Source organism: Cynocephalus volans, chromosome 8, assembly GCF_027409185.1.
Source record: "Cynocephalus volans isolate mCynVol1 chromosome 8, mCynVol1.pri, whole genome shotgun sequence".
NCBI classification, from domain to species: Eukaryota; Metazoa; Chordata; class Mammalia; order Dermoptera; family Cynocephalidae; genus Cynocephalus; species Cynocephalus volans.
Window position 1 is genome coordinate 41,523,912 of NC_084467.1, and position 22,057 is coordinate 41,545,968.

The following is a 22,057-nucleotide window of genomic DNA, read 5'->3' on the forward strand; positions in this document are numbered from 1 at the left end:
CGTAAGATATAATTGCCCATTTAATTACAAGCAGGGGGAAACCAGAATGCATTGTCTAATACTTTCTTACACTATTGTCCTATGGGGAAAATTCCAGTAGAGACAATAGGCTAAGCCCATTGATTAGGACCAAAACTTTGGATAAGCAAAACAGTGAGGCAATACACATAAGTCAGGAAGGCCCACAGGACATAGCAGTGTATTGGATAAGGTTGTAGAGAAGAAGAGATCAACCATCAGAGAGACACAAACCAGGCTTAGAAGGTGTATATATGGATGGTCAAAAGGAATTACAATATATGCTCAAAGGGGAAAAAGGTAAAGTACACTTATTCCCTTGAGAAAAGGGATAAAAATGAGAGATTACATATATTAGAAATAAATTTTAAGATAAAGGTAAAGAAAGTTCATTTAATCAACAAAGTTATAGTGAGCCCTTACTCTCAGAAATACTCTCCTTTTCTAACAGTAGTTGCAATTTTCCATTCCATATCTCTGTAGCATTTATGTTCTTCTGTGTGATAGTATGAGAACTTGGTAGTCTTTCACACATGTTCTAGTTCACCTGGATAATTCTTACCAATCCTGCAAGACTTAGCTCATGGTAGCCTCCTCTAAGAAGCACTATCTGCCAGCTTACACCTCCTAACATCTTACTGAAAAAAACACACTTGAAATCCTAATCCCCAAAGTAATGTTCTTAGGAGGCAGGTTTTGGGGAGGTAATTATGTCATGAGTGTGGAGCCCTAATGCCCTCATTAATGGGATTAGTGACCTTAAAAAAAGGCTTTCTTACCCTCCTTTTGCCATGTGAGGACATAGCAAGAAGACAGCTATCTATAAACCAGGAAGCAGGGCCTCAGCAGACATAGAATCTGCAGACACCTTGATCTTGGACTCCCCAGCTTCCAGAGGTGTGAGAAATAAATGTTTGTTCCTTAAGCTACCTAATCTATTGAATTTTTATTATAGAAGTCCAAACATACTATGGCATTCTGTAAACTGTTTGTAGTATAATCATCTGTTTGCCCATAGGTCTTACCTGCTAGTAGAGCATTATCCATTCCTGTATCTTGTGTAATAACTAATACTAATTGGCCAGATGTCATGTGTTAGAAAATGTTTTTTTACATGTGTCAATTCATATAACCTCCCCTACAATACCATGAGCATGGTATTTTTATCATCCCTATCTTACAGATGAGGAAATCAAAGTACAGAAACATTAAACAATTTGTACAATGCTAGGCAATCAGAAAGTGATGGGGCTAAGATTTGAACTTAGTCCATTTTACTCCAAAGACTGTCCATTTAAACACTATGTCATACTTCCTACTATACATATTAAATAATTAGTTTACTTAACTAATTAACAAATTGGTATAGTAGGAAGCAGTACTATGCACTCTAACTGCCCATTAAGACATTATAATCATCAGAATATACTTATTGATTATCTAAAGAGATATATGACTTAGGAAAAATGGTGTCTTTGATGGTAACCCTGAGTCATCAGGACTAAGTATATCACTTGCACACACTCATAATTTCTCAAGTAGCTGCACAGAATGTAGGAACCAGCACTGCTGTGACCAGGGAGACCCAGGCAGGCTTCCACCTGCCCACACAGAAGACAGGAGTCAGTGCCACAGCTACTGGAGAGGCCCCACACAACTTCCATGGAGGTGGTCCACAACAGCCACCACCACAGCTTCTACTGCTGCAAGGACAGCTTACCACCATAGTAGTAGCCATGACCACTGTGCAGGTGGCATGCAGCATATACAGCTACACTGACACAAGGAGAGTCTACCAGAAAAGCCTGGAAGAAGAGGAGGAAGTCTTTCTCCTCAAAGTCCACTCTCAAGGAATAGAAGAAACAACTGATCTATAAGATGACCAGAAATCAATGTAGAGATACCAGAAACATGAAAAAGCAAGAAAATATGACACTACTAAAGGAATACAGTAATTCTGAAGTACCAGACCCTCAGAACAGAAAATCCTTGAAATGAATGAAAAGGAATTCTGACTAACAATCTTAAGGAAACTCACCGAGATAAGAGAATACCCAGTTAGACGACACAAACTAGAAAAATCCAGGACATGAAGGAGGAAATTTACAAAGAGATTAATACCTCAAAAAAGAATGTAGCAGAACTCCTGGAACTGGAGGATTCATTCAATGAAAAAACACAACTGAGCTTAAGCAGCAGATAGGTCAAGCAGAAGTAAGAATTTCTGATCTCAAAGACGGTTATTATGAAATAACCCAGGTGGACAAATAAAAGGGGAAAAAAATTTAATGAACAAAATCTAAGAGAGATAGCAGACAATCTTCATCCAAATCATGGGTGATCCAGAAGGGGAGGAGAAAGATAAAGACATTGAAAAATATTTAATGAAATTATAACTGAAAACTTCCCAGGTATAGGGAGAGACACAGACCTTCAGATCAAGGAAGCTCAAAGATTCCCAGACAGATTCAATACAAAGAGATACTCTCTGGGACACATTATAGTCAAACTGGCAAAGCCCAAAGACAAAGAGAAAATCCTAAAAAGAGCAAGAGAAAAGCATCAAGTAACTTGTAAGGGAGCCCCAATCAGACTAACAGTAGACTTTTCAACTGAAACTTTAAAGGCAAGAAAAAACAGGATGACACATACAAAATATTAAAAGAAAAAAAAAACAAAAAACTACCAGCCAGTAATACTATACCCACCAAGACTATCCTTCAGAAACAAGGGAGAAATAGTGCATTTCACAGACAAACAGAAACTGTGGGAGTTCATCACCATATTTCCAGCCCTGCAAGAAATTCTCAAAGGAGTTCTGCATCTGGAATCCAAAGAAGAATAATCACTACCACAAATACACAAGAAAGAACAAAATCCACTGGTAAAACACAAATGCAAATTTTAAAAAAAGAAACTAAATCTTACTATCTCAAAAACCCAACAAACATTGAAGATGAATAATAAAGGAGGAAGAAAGGAAAAAAGATATTTAAAACATCTAAACAAGAAGTGATAAAATACCAGGAGTAAGACAATGTTCGCAATTACAACCCTACATATAAATGTATTAAACTTCTCACTCAAAAAAAACAGATGGACTGATTGGATTAAAAAGCTAGACCCAACTTTATGCTGTCTTCAAGAGACCCACCTCTATGCTGTCTTCAAGAGACCCACCTCATCTGTAAAGACACATACAGACTAATAGTGAAGGGATACAGACTAATAGTAAAGGGATGGAAAAAGATACACCACACAAATGGAAACCAAAAAACAAGCAGCAGGAGTAGCTATTCTTATATCAGATAAAAAACACTTTAAACCAAAAACTATAAAAAGAGACAAGGCAATGATACCAGGATCTAGCCAGCAAGAGACAAAACAATGATAAATACATGTGCACCCAGATATATAAAGCAAACACTATTAGACCTAAAGAAAGAGATAGACATGAATACAATAATAGTGGGAGACCTTAACACCCCTCTCTCAGCACTGGACAGATATCCAGACAACAAATCAACAGAGAAACACAGCATTTAACCCACACTTTAGACCAACTGGACCTGGCAGATATCTACCAAACATTTCATCCAACAGCTACAGAATATACATTCTTCTCATCAGCACATGGAACATTCTCCAGGATAGACCACATGTTAGGTCACAAATCAAGACTCAACAATTTTAAAAAATCAAAATCATCTCAATTATCTTTTCAAACTACAATGGATTAAAATTAGAAATTAATGACAAGCAAAACTCAGGACACTATACACATATATGGAAACTAAACAACAGGCTCTCGAATGACCTATGGTTCCAAGAAGAAATTAAACTGGAAATCAAAAAACTTCTTGAAACCAATGAAAATAAAGACATATCATATCAAAACCTGTGATACTGCAAAAGCAACACTAAGAAGGAAATTAATTGCAATAAATGCTTAAACTAGGAAAAAAGATCTCAAATAAACAACCTAATGCTACACCTCAAAGAACTAGAAAAACAGGAAAATTCCAATGCCAAAGTTAGTAAACCAAAAGAAATAATTAAGATTAGAGCAGAACTAAATGATATAGAGACACAAAAAAAACTATACAAAAGATCAATGAAACAAAAAGTTGTTTTGGTTTTTTTGAGAAGATAAACAAAACAGACAAGCCATTGGCCAGACTAAAACAAGAAGAGAGAAGACCCAAATAACAAGCAGAAATGAAAAAAGAAGATATTATAACCAGTACCACAGAACTACAAAGAATCATTAGAGACTACTACAAACAACTATACACCAAACAATTTTAAAACCTGGAGGAAATGGATAAATTTCTGGACACATAAAACTGCCAAGACTGAACCAAGAAGAAAGAAAAAACCTGAACATTCCAATAAACAAGCAATGAGATTGAAGCAGTAATCAGCAGTCTCCCAGCAAAGAAAAGCCCAGGACCAGATGGCTTTACTGCTGAAATCTACCAAACCTTTAAAGAGGCATTAATACCAATTCTCTTCAAACTATTGCAAAAAAGTGAAACATGGGCCATTCTCCAAAACTCAATCCATGAGGCCAACATCACTTTGATACCAAAACCAAAGATACAACAAAAAAAGAAAACTACATGCAAATATCTCTGATGAACATAGACACAAAAATCCTCAACAAAATAAAAGCAATCAGAATACAGCAACACATCAAAAAAATTATACACCATGATCAAGGGGTATTCATCCCAGGGAGACAAGGATGGTTCAACATACACAAGTCAATAAATATGATACTCCACATCAACAAAATTAAGCATAATAGCCACATGATTATCTCAACTGACACAGAAAAAGTATTTGACAAAATTCAACATTCCTTCCTGATAAAGGCTCTCAGCAAATTATGTATAGAAGGAAAGTATGTCAACACAATAAAAGCCACTTATGACAAACCAATCGCCAATATTATCCTGAATAGGAACAGGAACCACACAAGGATGCCCACTATCACCACTCCTATTTAACATAGTAGTAGAAGTACTAGCCAGAGCAATAGGTAAGAGAAAGAAATAAAGAGCATCCAGATTGGAAAAAACAAAGCCAAATTATCCCTGTTTGAATATGACATGATCTTATATATAGAAAAACAAAAAGACTCACCAAAAAACTCTTAGAGCTGATTAACAATTTCAGTAATGTTGCAGGATACAAAATCAACACACAAAAATCAGTAGCATTTTTATTCCCCAATAACAAACTAGCAGAAAAAGAAATTAAGAACGTAAGCCCATTTACAATAGTCACCAAAAGAATTGAATACCTTGGAATCAATTTAACCAAGGAGGTGAAAGATCTCTACAAAGAGAACTACAAATTACAACTGAAAGCAATTTAAAAAGACACAAATCAACATTGTGAAAATGTCCATACTACCCAAAGCAATCTGCAGATCCAATGCAACCCCCATCAAAATACTGATGACATTCTTCACAGATAGAAAAAACAATCTTAACATTCATGTGGAATAATAAAGACTTCTAATAGCCAAAGAAATCCAGGGAGGAGGGGAAGCCAGAAGCATAACACAACATGACTTCAAATTATACTACAAAGCTACAGTAACCAAAATAGCATGGCTCTAGCATAAAAATAGATACTCAGACCAATGGAACAGAACACACAACTCAGAAATCAACTCTCATACTTAACAGCTAACTGATCTTTGACAAAGTCAACAAGAGCGTACATTGGGAAAAAGACTGCCTCTTCAGAAAACGGTGCTGGGAAAACTGGAAATTCATACGTACACAAATTAAACTACACCTGTACATACTGCCATATAGCAAAATCAACTAAAAATGGATTAAAGATTTAAATATAAGACCTGAAACTAAAACTCCAAAAAGAAATCACAGGGGAAGCACTTCAGGATATAGGACTGGGCAAAAACTTTACAAGATCCTCAAACCACAGGCAACAAAAGAAAAAATAAACAGGATTATAACAAACTGAAAAGCTTCTGCACAGCAAAAGAAACAATTAACAGAGCAAAAAGACAACCTACAGAATGGGAGGAAATATTTACAAACTATACATCTGATAAGGGATTAATATCCAAAATATATAGGGAACTCAAACAACTTCACAAAAACTAGTAACTCAATAAAAAATATAGGCACAGGAGCTGAATAGACATTTTTCTAAGGAAGACATTCAAATGGCCAACAGGTACTTGAAAAAAAATGCTCAATATCACTAATCATCAGGGAAATGTAAATTAAAACCACATTGAGATATCATCTCCAGACAGACTGGCTATAATTGAAAAGACTGAGAATAGCAAATACTGGCTAGAATATGGAGAAAGGGGAACTCTTCTACACTGTTGGTGGGACTGTAAATTAGCTCAGCCACTATTGAAAATAGTATGACAGTTTCTCAAGCAAGTCAGATAGATCTACCACACGATCCAGCAATCCCACTTCTGGGTACATACCCAACAAAATGGAAACTATTATGTCAAAGAGATACAAGCACTCCCATATTCGTCACAGCTCTATTTAAAATAGCCAGGATATGGAAACTAAATGTCCATTAGTGGACAATTGGGTAAGGAAAACGTGGTAAATATACACAATGGAATATCACTCAGCCATAAAAAAGAATGAAATTCTACCATTCACAGCAACACAGATGAGCTTGGAGAAAGTTATGTTAAGTGAAATAAGCCAGGGACAGAGGGAAAAAATATGGCATGTCCTCACTCATAAGTGGGAGCTAAGAGTAGGGGACACAGAATAACTGCAATTTGAGTGGTGTGTATGCTGATAGTATTAATCAGATCATCACATCTCAGGCACAGGTGCTGACGGTCAGCTCTGTGCCCCATGAATATGTATAATCAGTTTTTTAAAAGGCCTAAATAAATGGTTAACTATATCATTTTCATGGGTAGGAACACAGAATATTATAAAATTTTCAATTCTCCTCAAATTTATCTATATATTTGATGCAATTTCAACAAAAATCCCAATCTTAAAAAAAAAAGGGTTCTCAAGTATTTTATTCTAACAACTTCCTAAGTGATCTTTCTATGGAAATCTGGTCTCCTTCCAAGTGTTCTCTATGGTGGCTCCAGAGAGTTTTTCTATAGTTACGAATATGTGACTTATCTGTTTAAAACTCTTCAGTGGTCCCCTACCACCTACAGCATACAGCCTATGTACCTTAGAACAGCATAGAACTCCCTTGATGATCTGGCTCCTCTACTTTTCTAAACTAGTCTGCATATTCTTCCTTCAACTTTTGTTCTAGCAACACCAAACTATTGCTTTGCTCATGCGGTCCCTGGGTTTAAAATGCCTTCATCTCCTTTTCATCTGACATCATTCATACGTGAAAACTCATTTCTAAGTTTTCTATGACCCAAACAGAGCTAAATATCCTTTTTGAATAGAAGGAAAATACCTTTGAGGTCCAGGGGTCATGCCTTATTCATCTTTGCATCCCCAGAGCCTAATACCACGGCTGGCTTCATGGGCATGTGACCTGTGCAGTCACACAGGATCCCAAGCTCAGAAGAGCCCCACATTTTGTTTACTGTTCTGATGTCAATGTCCTGCAATTCTTGAAAATTTTCAGCAAAGGATCCTACATTTTTAGTTTGCAATGGGCCATGCAAATTATGTAGCTGGTCCTACTCAATAAGAAAGGTGATCAGTAAATGTTTGTTAAATTGCATTCCCTGTCTCAGTTCACTTTCCCAGTTTTATTAATGATGAATTCAATTACTCTTAAACCCTCTTTATTCTCCAAGCCCTAGTGATTTTATCATTGTACTATTCTCGAAGACATCTCTCTTTCATCACCCCTAAGGCTTTGTTCCAACCAACTCTTAAAAATGCCTCACCTGAATGTGTGTGTGTGTGTGTGTGTGTGTGTGTGTGTGTGTGTGTGTGTGTGTGTGTGTGTGTGTGTGTGTGTGTGTGTGTGTGTGTGTGTGTGTGTGTGTGTGTGTGTGTGTGTGTGTGTGTGTGTGACATATCCAAACAACAAAGAGCAATTTTGGAATCACCATTCTCAAACTCCACCTAGGAGAGTCTTTTACACCAAGAAATTTTATCATAATTGGGGATTTTGGAGGGCCCTTATTAATGAGTTTCAGGACTGTAAACAAAACAATACCTATGCTTGCAGAAGCTCCTGTATATTGCCCTTGGTGATTAGGATGTAAAAAACCCAACCTGGAAATACTGATCTACTCCATTATTGAGCCAGATTTGTCCATGAAGCAAAAAGTATTTATGCCTTCTCCATCAAAGATTTTGACCACAATTCCTAAACCATTTGTCTTGTATCTATTCCAAAGAGTGTTTTTTTTTAATAATTTTCAGACTTACAGGGTTCGGTTTCTATTTTGTTTGGTCCCTCTAAAGTGGATTTTTAGATCAAACAAATGTTCAGATATGACTTATAGGATAATAGTATTAGCCCTTACCTGGTTTCCATCCTCTTATCATTTCTAACCTGAGTCCATAGGTCTTTAAGGATCTATAGTCAGAGATATTTTATGACTCTCACAAGCAAGTCACCGATTCAATTAGCCTGTATATTAACTTGTGCCTCAAGGTTTTTACCCTGACCCTATGCATAGGTCCCTTCCTTCTTCTTTTTTTTTTTTTTTAATTTTATTTTAATTTTATTTTCTCGATATACATTGTGGCTGATTATTGCTCCCCATCACCAAAACCTCCCTCCCTTCTCCCTCCCCCCCTCCCCCCCAACAATGTCCTTTCTGTTTGCTTGTTGTATCAACTTCAAGTAATTGTGGTTGTTATATCTTCTTCCCCCCCCCCCCCGGTTTTGTGTGTGTGTGTGTGAATTTATATATTAATTTTTAGCTCCCACCAATAAGTGAGAACATGTGGTATTTCTCTTTCTGTGCCTGACTTGTTTCACTTAATATAATTCTCTCGAGTCCATCCATGTTGTTGCAAATGGCAGTATTTCATTCGTTTTTATAGCTGAGTAGTATTCCATTGTGTAGATGTACCACATTTTCCGTATCCACTCATCTGATGATGGACATTTGGGCTGGTTCCAACTCTTGGCTATTGTAAAGAGTGCTGCGATGAACATTGGGGAACAGGTATACCTTCGACTTGATGATTTCCATTCCTCTGGGTATATTCCCAACAGTGGGATAGCTGGGTCGTATGGTAGATCTATCTGCAGTTGTTTGAGGAATCTCCATACCAAAGATCAACAAGCAAGTCACCAATTCAATTAGCCTGTATATTAACTTGTGCCTCAAGGTTTTTACCCTGCCCCTATGCATAGGTCCCTTCCTTCTTAACCAGACGTAATTTCCAACATTCAAAGACAGAGGCCTACCTTGATTTAGATAGGCTCTTCTTCCTTGGATAGATGGTAGTCTTGCCTTACATACAAACTAGAGAAAATAAGGCCCTCTTTCTGAATTGTAGATTTTCCTTGCTCAGAGAAACAAAGCTACCATTGCATGAACACTATGCAAAGACCTCATTTGAAGAAAAATCCACGCTAAAAAATGATTACCTTCCTCAAAATCTCCTCCTACTCCCCCTAATTTCCCCATGTGGTGTTTTTAAAGTACATTCATAAATTTTTTGACACTTCTCCCAACAACCTGTGAGGTCTACATCCCTTCTTCTTGAAACTGAATAGATTTTAGTGACTACTTCAACCAGCATGAGGTGGTGGAAATAATGCTATTTGACTTCCAAGCTAACTCATAAAAGGCAATGCAGCTTCCACCTTTTCACTGTAACACTCACACTTGGATCTCTGAGCTGCCAAAAAAATCCAATCACTCCAAGACACTGTATTATGAAGAAGTACAAACCACAGGGAGAGGATACATATAGGTGTTCTGGTTGACAGTCACAACTGAGGTCCCAGCCCAAAATCGAGTATCAAGTGCCAAACGTGTAAGGGGACATGTCTCCAAATGATTCTAGCTCACAGTTTTTGAGTTACCTCTAGCTGTAAGTCTTCCCAGACAAGGGCCCAGACATTGTGAAGCAAAGACAAGCTATCTTCACTGTGCCTTGTCTGAATTCCTGATCCAACAAACCCATTGGCATATTAAAATGGTAACTTTATGCCACTGCTCTCTTGAGTGGTTTGTTATTCAGCAATAGTAACTGGAATACCTCTACACCAATATCCTGAGTAAGGTTTTAGCATAACGCAATTAAAGAAGTACAATACCTGCTACATGAGGAAATAGCTTTTAAAAAGCTCAAAAATTCACCAGAACAGCTGTAGGATGCTATATGCACGATCAGGAACAGAGGAATGTATGGTAGAAGATCCTGAGGATATTGGACTGGGGAAGAAATAAAACACGAGATAAAGGATAGTTCATTCATATAGGGGCACTCTCCCGTGACTTAAGATTTAACATCCTGGCAAAGATATCTGAAACCATCCTAATTCTCTACTGTGATGGTTCCTTGAAAATTCAGACATAATAATGTTTCAAGTTTATGAGGAGCAGCAGATGCTGGCAACATATGGGAGAAGGGTCCAGAAGTATCAGAAAAATAGACACATTAGAATGGAATCCTATTTTATCCATTGATGCTAGGAAGCCAGAACTCTTATCATCAAGTTTAGTCTAAAGAAGACCTCCACTACTGAGTTTTTCAATGGTGCTAGTGCCCACATTACTAGTGTATTTTATACTGCTTTGGTTAAGGGAAAATGCTCTGGTCCTTCTGGGAACTTAACCAGATACTGGGTTCTCTGACATTGTGTAGTAAATCATTCTATTTGGAGTGCAGTTGCCAACAATCCTTGGTATTCCTTGGTTTACATAGCTGCATCACTCAAATCTGCCTCCATCTTCACATAGCCATCTTCCCTCTGTGTGCATCTGCATCTCTAATCTCTCTTTCTGTGTAAGGATACCAGTCACTGGATGAGGGCTCACCCTAATTCACTATCATCTTGACTGCATCTGGAAAGACCCTCTTTTCACTTCCAGACACCAGGGGTTAAGACTTGACATATCTCTTTTAGGGGGAAGGGGACACAATTCAACAGAATACTGGTAAGATACAACCTTGCCAGAGTATGGAATAGCAATTTTACAAAGATTCAGGGCCCTGTCACATGATGGAGTTTTGTAGATATCCAATAGGTACATGCCAGGACATCTCTTCTAAGATAAAGGACAATTTACTACAATGTGCATCTCCTACCACTAAGAAAGAAGCACAACTGTATTGTCTACTGGAAACTCGCTAAGAGAGTAGATCTTAAGTGTTCTCACAACAAAAAAGAAAGGTAACTATGTGAGGTTACGGATACGTTAACAGTTTGTGGCAATCATTTCACAATGTATATCTCTATCGAAATATCACATTGTACACCTTAAATTTATATAAGTTTTATTTGTCAATTATACCTCAATAAAGCTGGAGGGAAGAAAAGAAACAGCACTTGTTGGGTCTCTTTGTATTTGTTGCTAGTTACACAACTGATAATATTTCATTGACCACATTTATCAGGAGACTCAGAAGGCACCAAATTTTGAGTGGGCTCAACAGATCCAGTGACACTAGAGGCATCCATGGCAGATAAGATACTGAAGATTCTATGACAATTAGACCCTTGGAGTTCAAGAACAAGAGATGCCTTTTGCAGTATAAAACCACCACTCAAAAAGCAGCTGCTGGCAAGGTCCTGGGCCCTACTAGATGCTGAGCTTCTGATCATGGGACATCAAGTAATTGACTTAAATGACAATTGGCCCAGACTCCCTGTCACCTACCTCTGTTATACCAATGCCTTTTTCTCAATTCACCTATGGACTCAAGGAAGGTTCCCTATGACTAACTAACTTAAGGAAGATCTACTGGCCCAAGTCAAAAAGACTTGTTGCTCCCTGATAGTGCCTCTCAGGGATCTCTAAACGACTGTGGTGAAACAAAAATCTTTCAGTGGATAGAGCTTAGAGCAGTTCACTTACTCATCTCCTTTGCAGAGAGGTAGAAGCAGTATGAGGTATGGATATACATGGAATTTTGGCAATGGTAAATGGCTTGACAGGTTGGTTGGTCAGGGGAGTGGAAAGAGCAAGACAGACTAGAAGACTGGAAATAATGGAGTAGGGGCAGAGGATTGTGAATGGAGCTATGGGAATGGATACAAAGTATGCAAATCTTTGATTATAAAGTCCTAACTAAAAAAAAGATACGTATGTTGAAGATCTTTAATGCTGATCAGATATCATCTACCTCAGAGGAGATACTGAATAACTGGGCAGACAGGATGACTCATCCAGTGCACGTCAATCAGTATAACATAGCCATTAGTCATGGTGGCAGAGATATGGAAGCTGTGAATGAATCCTCCAGCTTGGCCTCCCTCTCACCAAGGCTAACCTACCTATAACCACTGCTCTACCTATTCATGAAAACATTCTTTATTGTCTTTTCTTCTTTTCCCGGCTAACTCTCTCCATTCCCTCACTTGTGCTTCCTGGGATCCCCATTTAAATATACAACCATTACGTAAGTCCTTATCTCAGGGAGAATCATCTATGATTCAGAAAGATGGTCTAGTTCCCCCTAGTTGGTATTCAGAGGAAGACTGCCATCCTGCCAAGGAAGAAGAGCCTTTCTAAATCAAGGAACCATCACGGTAAGGAATTATGATGGTTTCAGATATCTTTGCCAGGATGTTAAATCTTAAGTCATGGGAGAGTGCCCTCATATGAATGAACTATCCTTTATCTAGCGTTACATTTCTTTCCCAGTACAATATCCTCAAGATCTACTAGCATACATCCCCCCTGTTTCTGAAAGTACATACAAGCCAAATCCTACAGTTGTTCTGGTGAATTTTTGAGCTTTTTTTGATTCTGGGGAAACCCAATCTAAGGTTCATACATTGTAGGATTGTTCTAAGGACTGATACTGACACATGCAACTATACCCAGAAAAGTATCTGTCATATTTTCACACCATGAAATGATATTATACATGTGCCAGAATTACTACCTGAGGTTGAGTAAATGCTGCAAAGTTCCATTGGGGAAATAAATGTTCTAATGGAAAATAAAAGTTTTAAGTTTTCATTCCATTGTTTTGAAATGGTATGTAAATATCTGATCCATAGCTTTATTATTCTGACCATTTTTCATGCCATAGTAATTTAATACAACATATTAAATTCTCTCAAGCTAATCCATTAAAGAATAAATTGTACTTCTTATATTCAAGAAACATATTTATGTCAATCATGAAATAACACTCAATTACATATTATCATAACCAAGAATAGTATTTAATTGTTTGGATGGCTTATCTGAAAACAGGTAAAAGATTTATCATTTTTTTTATCAAAAAAAAACTTTGTCCCATATATCTTGGCACTTAATGATAAATTTTGAACAATACATCTATTATTTATGTCCTAAACTAACCAGTAATGAGGTAGTATGTATATGCAACGGTTGAAAGTATGGCCTTTAGAGCCAGAAAATTCTCAAATTCAACTCCACCACTTGAGAATCATGCAATTTAGGGAAAAATAAATCTCTGAACCTCAGTTTCCTTATCTACCAAGAGAGATATAATACCTCAGAAGGTTTTTGTGAGAAGTAAAAAGCACCCTCAGGAGGCTATTTAGAAAAGCCAGTGATCTAATTCCATTGTGATACCTAAGACCTGAGAACCAGATAAACTGATGGTATAATCCTAGTCCAAGGGAAGGAGAAGACCAATGTCCCAGCTCAAGCAGGCAGGAAGGAAGCAAAAAGGGGTGAATTCCTCCTTCCTCTGCCTTTTTGTTCTATGGGGGCCTCAACAGATTGGTGGATGCCCACCTACACTGGGAGGGCAATCTACTTTAGACTAAATCCACTGATTTAAATGCTAATCTCATCCAGAAACACCATGATAGACACACCCACATTAAATAATGTTTAATCTGGGCATCCCTTGATCAAGTCAGGTTGACACAAAATTAGCCATCACAGGGGAAACAGCAAAAGGAAATTCAGTTGGATGAGTATACAAAATGCATGATATGAAGCTCTATAAATTTGCTATAGGTAGACAACAAATTTAACCATGAATTTTCTGGCATCCAGCGTCAGAAGATAAAAATAAACCAGGTACTGAAAGCTGACAGAATTCCTTCCTGTTGGCTTCCTAAAGTAGATACTGAAATGTGATGAACAGCATCTTCAACAATATCTCTACTATCCTACTTGTATTTACAACAATGCATTTCATAGGGATGTATCTTGTAACATCCCTCAACATAGGCTGAAGGAATAATGCTAAAGGTCATTTTAGTAAAAGCAATTTAGTTGCCACTTAAAACAATTTGTTTGACATACTGATATGTACTGAATTGTGTCCCCCAAGTTTTATGTATTAGAAGCTTGATCCCCACTGTCACTATTAGGAGGGTGGGAAATCCTACTATGGTAATGGAAAGGTGGGGCCTTGAAGACGTGATTGGATTCTGAGCACCATGCCCTGATTAATGGATTATTAATGGTGGCCATGGGCATGGTTCTCAGGGCTTTAAAAGGAGAGCATGTGAGAGTCTCTCTCTCTGCTCCGCCACTTTCTGTCATCTGAGACCCCTGCTGTCTTACTGTCACCACCAAGACCTTCACCATATGTATTCCCTAGACTTTGGACTTCCCAGACTCCAAAACTGCAAGCAATAAATTTTGTTTTCTTACAAATTACCCAGTTTCAGGTATTTATGTTAAAAGCAATAGAAATGGACTAATACACATATGCAGCATTCATCTGATCTAATTTAATTCAAAGATTTATTTTAGAATATCTAAAACAGGTATGTCACAGGGGTTTTTCTCTTGTGTGCAACTTTGAGCTACTGAAAAGCATACTGAGGGTGAATCTAAACTTACTGAGAAGGAGTAAGGTGATTAATAGTTTCAGTGAATGGGGACTATTGATTCATGTGGATGAATTACCCTGCCTTCAGACAAGCCTTCAGAAACATTGCTTTTCTTTCAGAGTTGTGGAATATGTAACACCCTGATCTCAGACTTTAAGCCTCCAGAACTATGAGACACATACAGCTTGCACATGACAGATCATGGGACTTCTCAGCCTCAATAGTTGCATGAGCCAATCCCTCATAATAAATCTCTTTATATATCTATGTTCTGCTTCTCTGGAGAAACCTGACTAATAGAGACTTTAGTACTGACAGTGGTTCTAGAAGAACAGAATATTAAGAAAGCATTTTCCAAATTGGTTCTGGGGTTTCTGGAATTGGATCTCTAATCTGATTAGATTTAAACATGCTAATGACACTATTTCCATTAGCAAAGAGAACACTGTTAGTCCATGGCATGAACTGTTTATACAAATAATGCAAAATGCCTGACTGGATACTCCTAATCAACCAATTTTATGAATCAAGGAGCTAGGTGACTCTGTATACCATACTTTAAAACATTTTTGGAAAACTAACAACACAGTGACATTAGTTGGTTGCTCCTAACATCAACAATGTAGTTTTAAAAAGGTGGGGTGGGGAGATGAGCTCAGGAATTTGAATTGCAAGTTTAAACACCACATAATTGACCTAAGAAGAGCTTCTAGGGTTGGCCCCGTGGCTCACTCGGGAAAGTGAGGCGCTGGTAGCGCTGAGGCTGCGGGTTCAGATCCTATATAGGGATAGCCGGTGCGCTCACTGGCTGAGTGTGGCACGGACGGCACAGTGCTGAGGGTTGCGATCCCCTTACCGGTCAAAAAAAAACAAAGGAAGAGCTTCTATATGTGCCCTGAAGGACACCCTTATCTCCTGTAAACTAGCCACAGGCTGAAATTGCTAAAAATCAAATGCGAAACCTCATCATATCACTGGCTGAATTACCATGCAACTTGGATTGAGTGTACCCCAAAAACTTGAAACCCACTGTGACAGTGTTAAGAGGATGGGAGATCCTATCATGGTAATTGAAAAGTGGGGCCTTGAAGAGGTGATTTAATTATAGGACCATGCCATAGTGAATGGATTAATAATGGTGGTCAGGGTCATGCTGGTTCTGAGGGCTTTAAAAAGAGGGTGCATGAGGAATTCTCTCTCCCTCTGCCCAACCAGTCTCACCATGTGACACCAGGCATTGCTGTAGAGTCACCTCACCAGATATGTTCCCTGGACTTTGAACCTCCCAGACTCTGAAACTATAAGCAATAAAGTTTGTTTTCTTTATAAGTCACCCAGTTCCAGGTATTTTGTTATAAGCAAGAGAAAGAGACTAATACGCCATGTAAGTTGAAGTCCTAGCCTGGTCGGGTTTATACTGTTAAAATGAGGACACTGATTGAGAAAGAATGGGATCCTGTAAGTAGGGATATGGATGTGTGGGAAGACCTTGATGAAGCTGGGGTCACTGAGCCCCTAAATTCTGATGAGTCTTCTAAGAGTCTAAGACATCCTCATTGACCTATTTTTTAAAATATTATTATTTTGTTTACATTTTGGTAAGGTGGCTTAACTTTTTAAAAAAAGGAAAAACATATATATGTATATATTTATTAAATGTCTCATTATATATAAACATATACACATTTCAATTAACATGTGAGGCAGGTATCATTCTCCATTAAATGGTAAGAGAACTGTGGCTCATTTTCCAAGCCAGGGGATTTGAACTTCAGCCTCACGCCTAGCCACTCTACTATACTGCAAGGCTCGTTCATTACTAGCACAGATCTAGTTGATATAAGCAATTGTTCATATACTGTTGGTAAAATACACATTATTCATTTGGTGATTATGTGTTCAGATTGTGCAATTTCTGGTACTAAGCTTTTTGATAAGCAATGTATGGTTAAGGAAAAGACGTCCGGGGGAAGGAATCTGGATTGTTTCAGGCTATAGATAACAACACTTAATCTTTAAAACGAACATAATCCCTATTCTCACAGAGTTATTATTGTAAAGGGCCTTCAGGTCTTTTACTGAGAATCAAAAGAATCACAGATAGTTTCTAGTCACCAAGTATAGCCCAGACAAGTAACTGGTACAAGATTCAAAGAAAACAGAAGACATTGTTCCTAATTATGTGGACAGTATTCAGGGTTCACTGTAAATACAATGCTATAATACTGTTTAATGGGTTGAATTATATGCCCTCAAAAATCCACATGTTGGGGGTTTACCCCAGTACCTCAGAATATGGCTTTACTTGGAGATAAGGACTTTATAGAGGCAATCAAATTAAAATGAGGTCGTTAGAGTAAGTCGTAATCCAATATTGCTCACATCTTTATAAAAAGGGGAAATGCTTTGTTACATCAGCTCTATTAAACTAATACAACCAATATTTTTAGGGCTCAGAGAACTGTCACATAACTGATACTGGTAGGTCCCTTCAGTTACACAAACACACACACACACACACAAACACACACACATGAACATTATTGAGAACCAAAGAAAATTAACAATTATTCATAAAGTAAAATTAGGTTTACCTTTTCATCAATATTTTTAACATATTCTAAGTACCTACTCTGTGCCATTCAGACTATGATGCTCAGGACATAAGAGGTTAATAAGACCTACTACTTACTGGATGGGAATACACAATCAAGTCCAGATCTCCCCTTTCAGAATACCCACAGCATTTATCAATTATGATGCAATGCTACTTTTGGTTTTTTGTTTGTGTTTAATTGAATTTGTTCTTTAATTTTTTTTAATACAGATACCTTCTCTCTCACAAATACAAAGTTCTGTGAGAATGTCATACAAAACCAGGTACATAGTAGACAGTCAGTAAATCATAGTTTATAATATAGTCAAATCATACCAGTTATATCCCAAAATAAATAATACCTAGTAGTTTGTAAAGTATAAGGTGCTATATAAATGTTCATTAATATCACCATCAATTATACTTTCAATCATTTATAACAACAAAAATGCAGCACTTCCAGGTTAATTCCTTCAAAATTAATTTTTTCCTGATAACTTTTTCCATTATGGTAAAATATTAAATGAGTTGAATCACACTGAAATATCGGACGGAATCAGATTCTGAAAAAAATTTTCACCAGACAAGCTCAGTGACAAAGGCCTGTAATATACTTACCACTTTCAAAGCAAGCATCAAAGATAAGATGTCCTTTCTTGGGCTGTCCAGAGTATCCAGTAGGAAACACTATGTATTTGCTCACATTCCCTCCAATGGCATCATCATTTCCCATGTCATTGCCTATTTTTTAAAAAATTGACTCATGTTAAACAGAAATCAAAGTGTACTTATCAACAGAAGTCCAATACAATTTTTCCATTAATTTACCCCCCTCCCAATCACTGAGTGCTTATCCAGGCAAAAAGAAATTAATTACACACTGTGGTAGAGTGGAAAAAGGATACATTTTGAAACCAGGAAGATATACGTTTAAATCTCAACTCTTTATCTGTAACTCAAAGCTAATACATTTAAGCCTCAGTTCTTCCCAAATATAAAAAGGGAATAGAAAATCCATCTTCCAAAGTTGTGTTATGAAAATTAGATATAAAATATACCTAGTATCATTGCTGAAATCCAAAAGATATTCATTAAACTGCATCAACTATTTAATAAATGGTAATGTATCTAACTTATCACAAATCTATATTCAAATGTTTTGAGTATAGCAATAGTTCTACGAATTGCATTATGACTTCCAAAGATCCCATCACCAAAAACAATTTGAGAACCACTGAATTAGCATAGAAGTTCTGTTTCCTAAAAGGAACACTAATTTTAAAAAGTTCTTAAAAGATTCACTTCTATGTAGGATGTAGAAAAATGGAAAGAACATCACTTTCACCTTAACAAGAAGAAACATTCCAAAAACTGAAGGTGATGTCACGAAAATGGCAGAATAGATGATCCCCAGCCTCACTCTCCCCTATAGTTAACCAGTTTACAACCATTAAAAAGGAAAGACCATGAATTTGGGACCACTGGAGCTGGAGAAAGAATAGGAGAGACCCACAAATTCATGAAAGTGGAAGGAGCCATGGCAACAGGAAGAATAAACATGCTCCAGCTGTTTCAAGTCCTGACCACTTCAGGGATGGCCTTGGGAGAAATGTGTAAAAGCTATAGGATGCAAAGCAGGAGCCAGTAAAAGCCAAGCCGAGCCCTTTGCATGAAGTTGCCTGGAGTCTGCAGGGAAGAAGAGGGCCTTGGAGCATACCATACCAACCTCTAGGCCAGCGAGACCACTGACAGGGTTCCCATCAACCCATATAGGAGTGAGGATCCATAGCCAACTGATGAAAGGAACCACCCAGAAGCCAGTCCGCTCAATGGAGACTGTTTGGGCTGATAGAACTGCAGGAGATGCAGTTTGCTGGAAAGACTCGGCTCTGGGCCAAAATTTCCACACAGCCCAGAGGTATGTGACTTCATAAGAACTGGAAGTGATTAAATGGCCAAAAACATTTATTTCTCACAGCGCTGAAGGAAAAAGAATATTAGTCAAGAATTCTCTATCCACCAAAACTAGCTTTCAAATTTGAAGGAGAAATAAAGTCTTTCCCAGGCAAACAAAACCAAAGGGAATTCATCAACACTAGACCTGCCTTACAAGAAATGCTGCAGAGAGTTCTTCAGTCTGAAAGAAGATGATGCTAAGTAGCTACAGGAAAACACTTAAAGATACATAATTCATTAGTAAAGTAAATTCACAGACATACTCAAATTACTCCAGTTTCATAAGGGTGGTGAATAAACCACTTACATCCTTAATATGAAGACTAAAGGAAAAAAACTAATAAGACACTAACATATAAAGCAACCATAGAGATAGTCATTATTAAAAGATATAATGTGAAACAACAAAATGTCCAAAACCCAGGGGGGAATGATGCCAAAGTGTAGAGTTGGCTTTAGATTCTTTCTTTTTTGTTTTAGATATAAAAATTAAGTTGTTATTAGTCTAAAATAATTTGCTATAATTATAACATGTTTTTGTAAGCATCATGGTAAACATAACACACAAAAAAATAGAAGACATACTAAAAACAAATAGTGAGGAGTCAAAATATACTGCTAGAGAAAACCACTGAATCAAAAAGGAAGGCAGTATGACTGAAAAAAAGAGAAAAAAGGGTCCAAAAGTCAGCCAGAAAACAGTAACAAAATGGCAGTAACAAGGCCCCATATATCAAAATAAATCTAAATGTAAATGGATTAAATGCTCCAATTAAAAGATAGTGTCTCAATAAATGACAACACCAAAACCAACAGTATGCTGCCGATAGCATAGGCACCTATAACGATACACACTGTATGAAAGTGAGGGAATGGAAAAAGATATCCCATGCAAATGGAACCCAAAAAAGAGCAGGACGAGCTATACTTATATCAGATAAAATAGACTTCAAGCCAAGAAAAGTAAAAAAAGATAAGGAAGGTCATTATATAATGATCAAGGGATCAATTCAATAAGAGGATAAAAAAAATTCTAAATATATATGCACCCAACTCTGGAGCACCCAGTTATTAAAGCAATTATTAATAGACTTCATGGGAGAAATAGACTGTAACACAATAATAGTTGCGGACATTAATACCACACTTTCACCAAAGGGCAGATCATCCAAACAGAAAATTACACCAGGAAACATCATAATTGATCTCCACTCTAGGACAAATGGACCTAATGGACAAATATAAAATATTTCATCCAACTACTTCAGAATCACATACTTCTCAGCAGCACGTGGAACATTCTTTAGATTATACCATATGTTAGATCACAAAACAAGTCTCAACAAATTAAAAAAGAAATTGAAATCACATCAACTACTTCGTCCAACCACAATGGAATAAAACTAGCAATCAACAACAAAAGGGACACTAAACAACATATAAATATATGGAAACTAAACAACATGCTCCTCAACAAAGATATGAGTCAAAGAAGAAGTCAAAAAGGAAATTTAAAAATTCCTGCAGACAAGTGAAAATGAAAACAAAATGTACCAGAACCTATGGGATACAGGAAAAGCAGCTATAAGAGGAAAGTTTATAGCAATTAATGCCTACATCAAAAAGAAAGACTTCAAATAAACAACCTAGCGTTGTACTTGAAGGAGATGGAAAAACAAGCACAAACCAATCCAAAAATCAGTACAAGGAGAGAAAGAACAAAGACCAGAACAGAAATAAATGAATTAGAGATTAAAATAACACAAAAGTGCAGTGAAACAAAGAGTTATTTCTTCAAAGATATAAAAAAAAAAACATTGACTTCTAACAAAGAAAAAAAGGGAGAAGGCTCAAAGAAATAAAATCAGAAATGAAAAAGGAGACATTACAACTGATAAAACAGAAATACAAAGAATAATAGCAGACTACTACAAACAAACTAGAAAACCTAGAAAATGTGGGTAAATTCCTAGACACTACAATTTACCAAGGCTGAATCATGAAAAACTAGAAAACCTAAACAGGCCAATAAACAAGTAATAACATTGAAGCACTAATAAAAAGTCTCCCAAAAAAGAAAACTTCAGCATCTGATGGCTTCACTGGTAAATTTTACCCAACATTTAGAGAAGAACTAATATCCATTCATCTCAAACTCTTGCAAAAAATTGAAGAGGAGGGAATACTTTCAAATTCATTCCAGGAGGCCAACATTAACCTCATAGCAAAACAGGAAAAAGACACAACAAAAAAAAGAAAACCACATACCAATCTTCCTAATGAACACAGATGTGAAGATGCTTAAAAATACTAGCAAACAGAACCCAACAACACATTTAAAAGATCATGTGGATTCTTCCCAGGGATGCAAGGATGATTTAACATATGCAAATCAACAAATGTGATACATCACATCAACAGAATGAAAGTTAAAAACCATATGATCATTCCCATAGATGTGTAAAAAGCATTTGACAAAATACAACACCACTTCATGATAAAAACATTCAACAAATTAGGTGTAGAAGGAATGTACCTCAACACAATAAAGGCCATATACAACAAACC

The 22,057-nt window shown here is 37.0% G+C and overlaps 1 protein-coding gene across 1 annotated transcript in view; it reads right to left on the reverse strand.

Annotated features, from left to right (window-relative positions):
• AGBL4 (AGBL carboxypeptidase 4) overlaps positions 1-18,601 on the reverse strand; it is a 1,343,713-nt gene extending 1,325,112 nt beyond the window's left edge. The window contains exons 1-2 of the mRNA XM_063105750.1: positions 18,592-18,601; positions 18,152-18,274 (exon numbers count right to left, since the gene is read on the reverse strand). Coding sequence (XP_062961820.1) covers positions 18,152-18,274; positions 18,592-18,601 — 133 coding nt within the window. The remainder of the gene's footprint in view (positions 1-18,151; positions 18,275-18,591) is intronic.
• Positions 18,602-22,057: the final 3,456 nt, after the last annotated feature.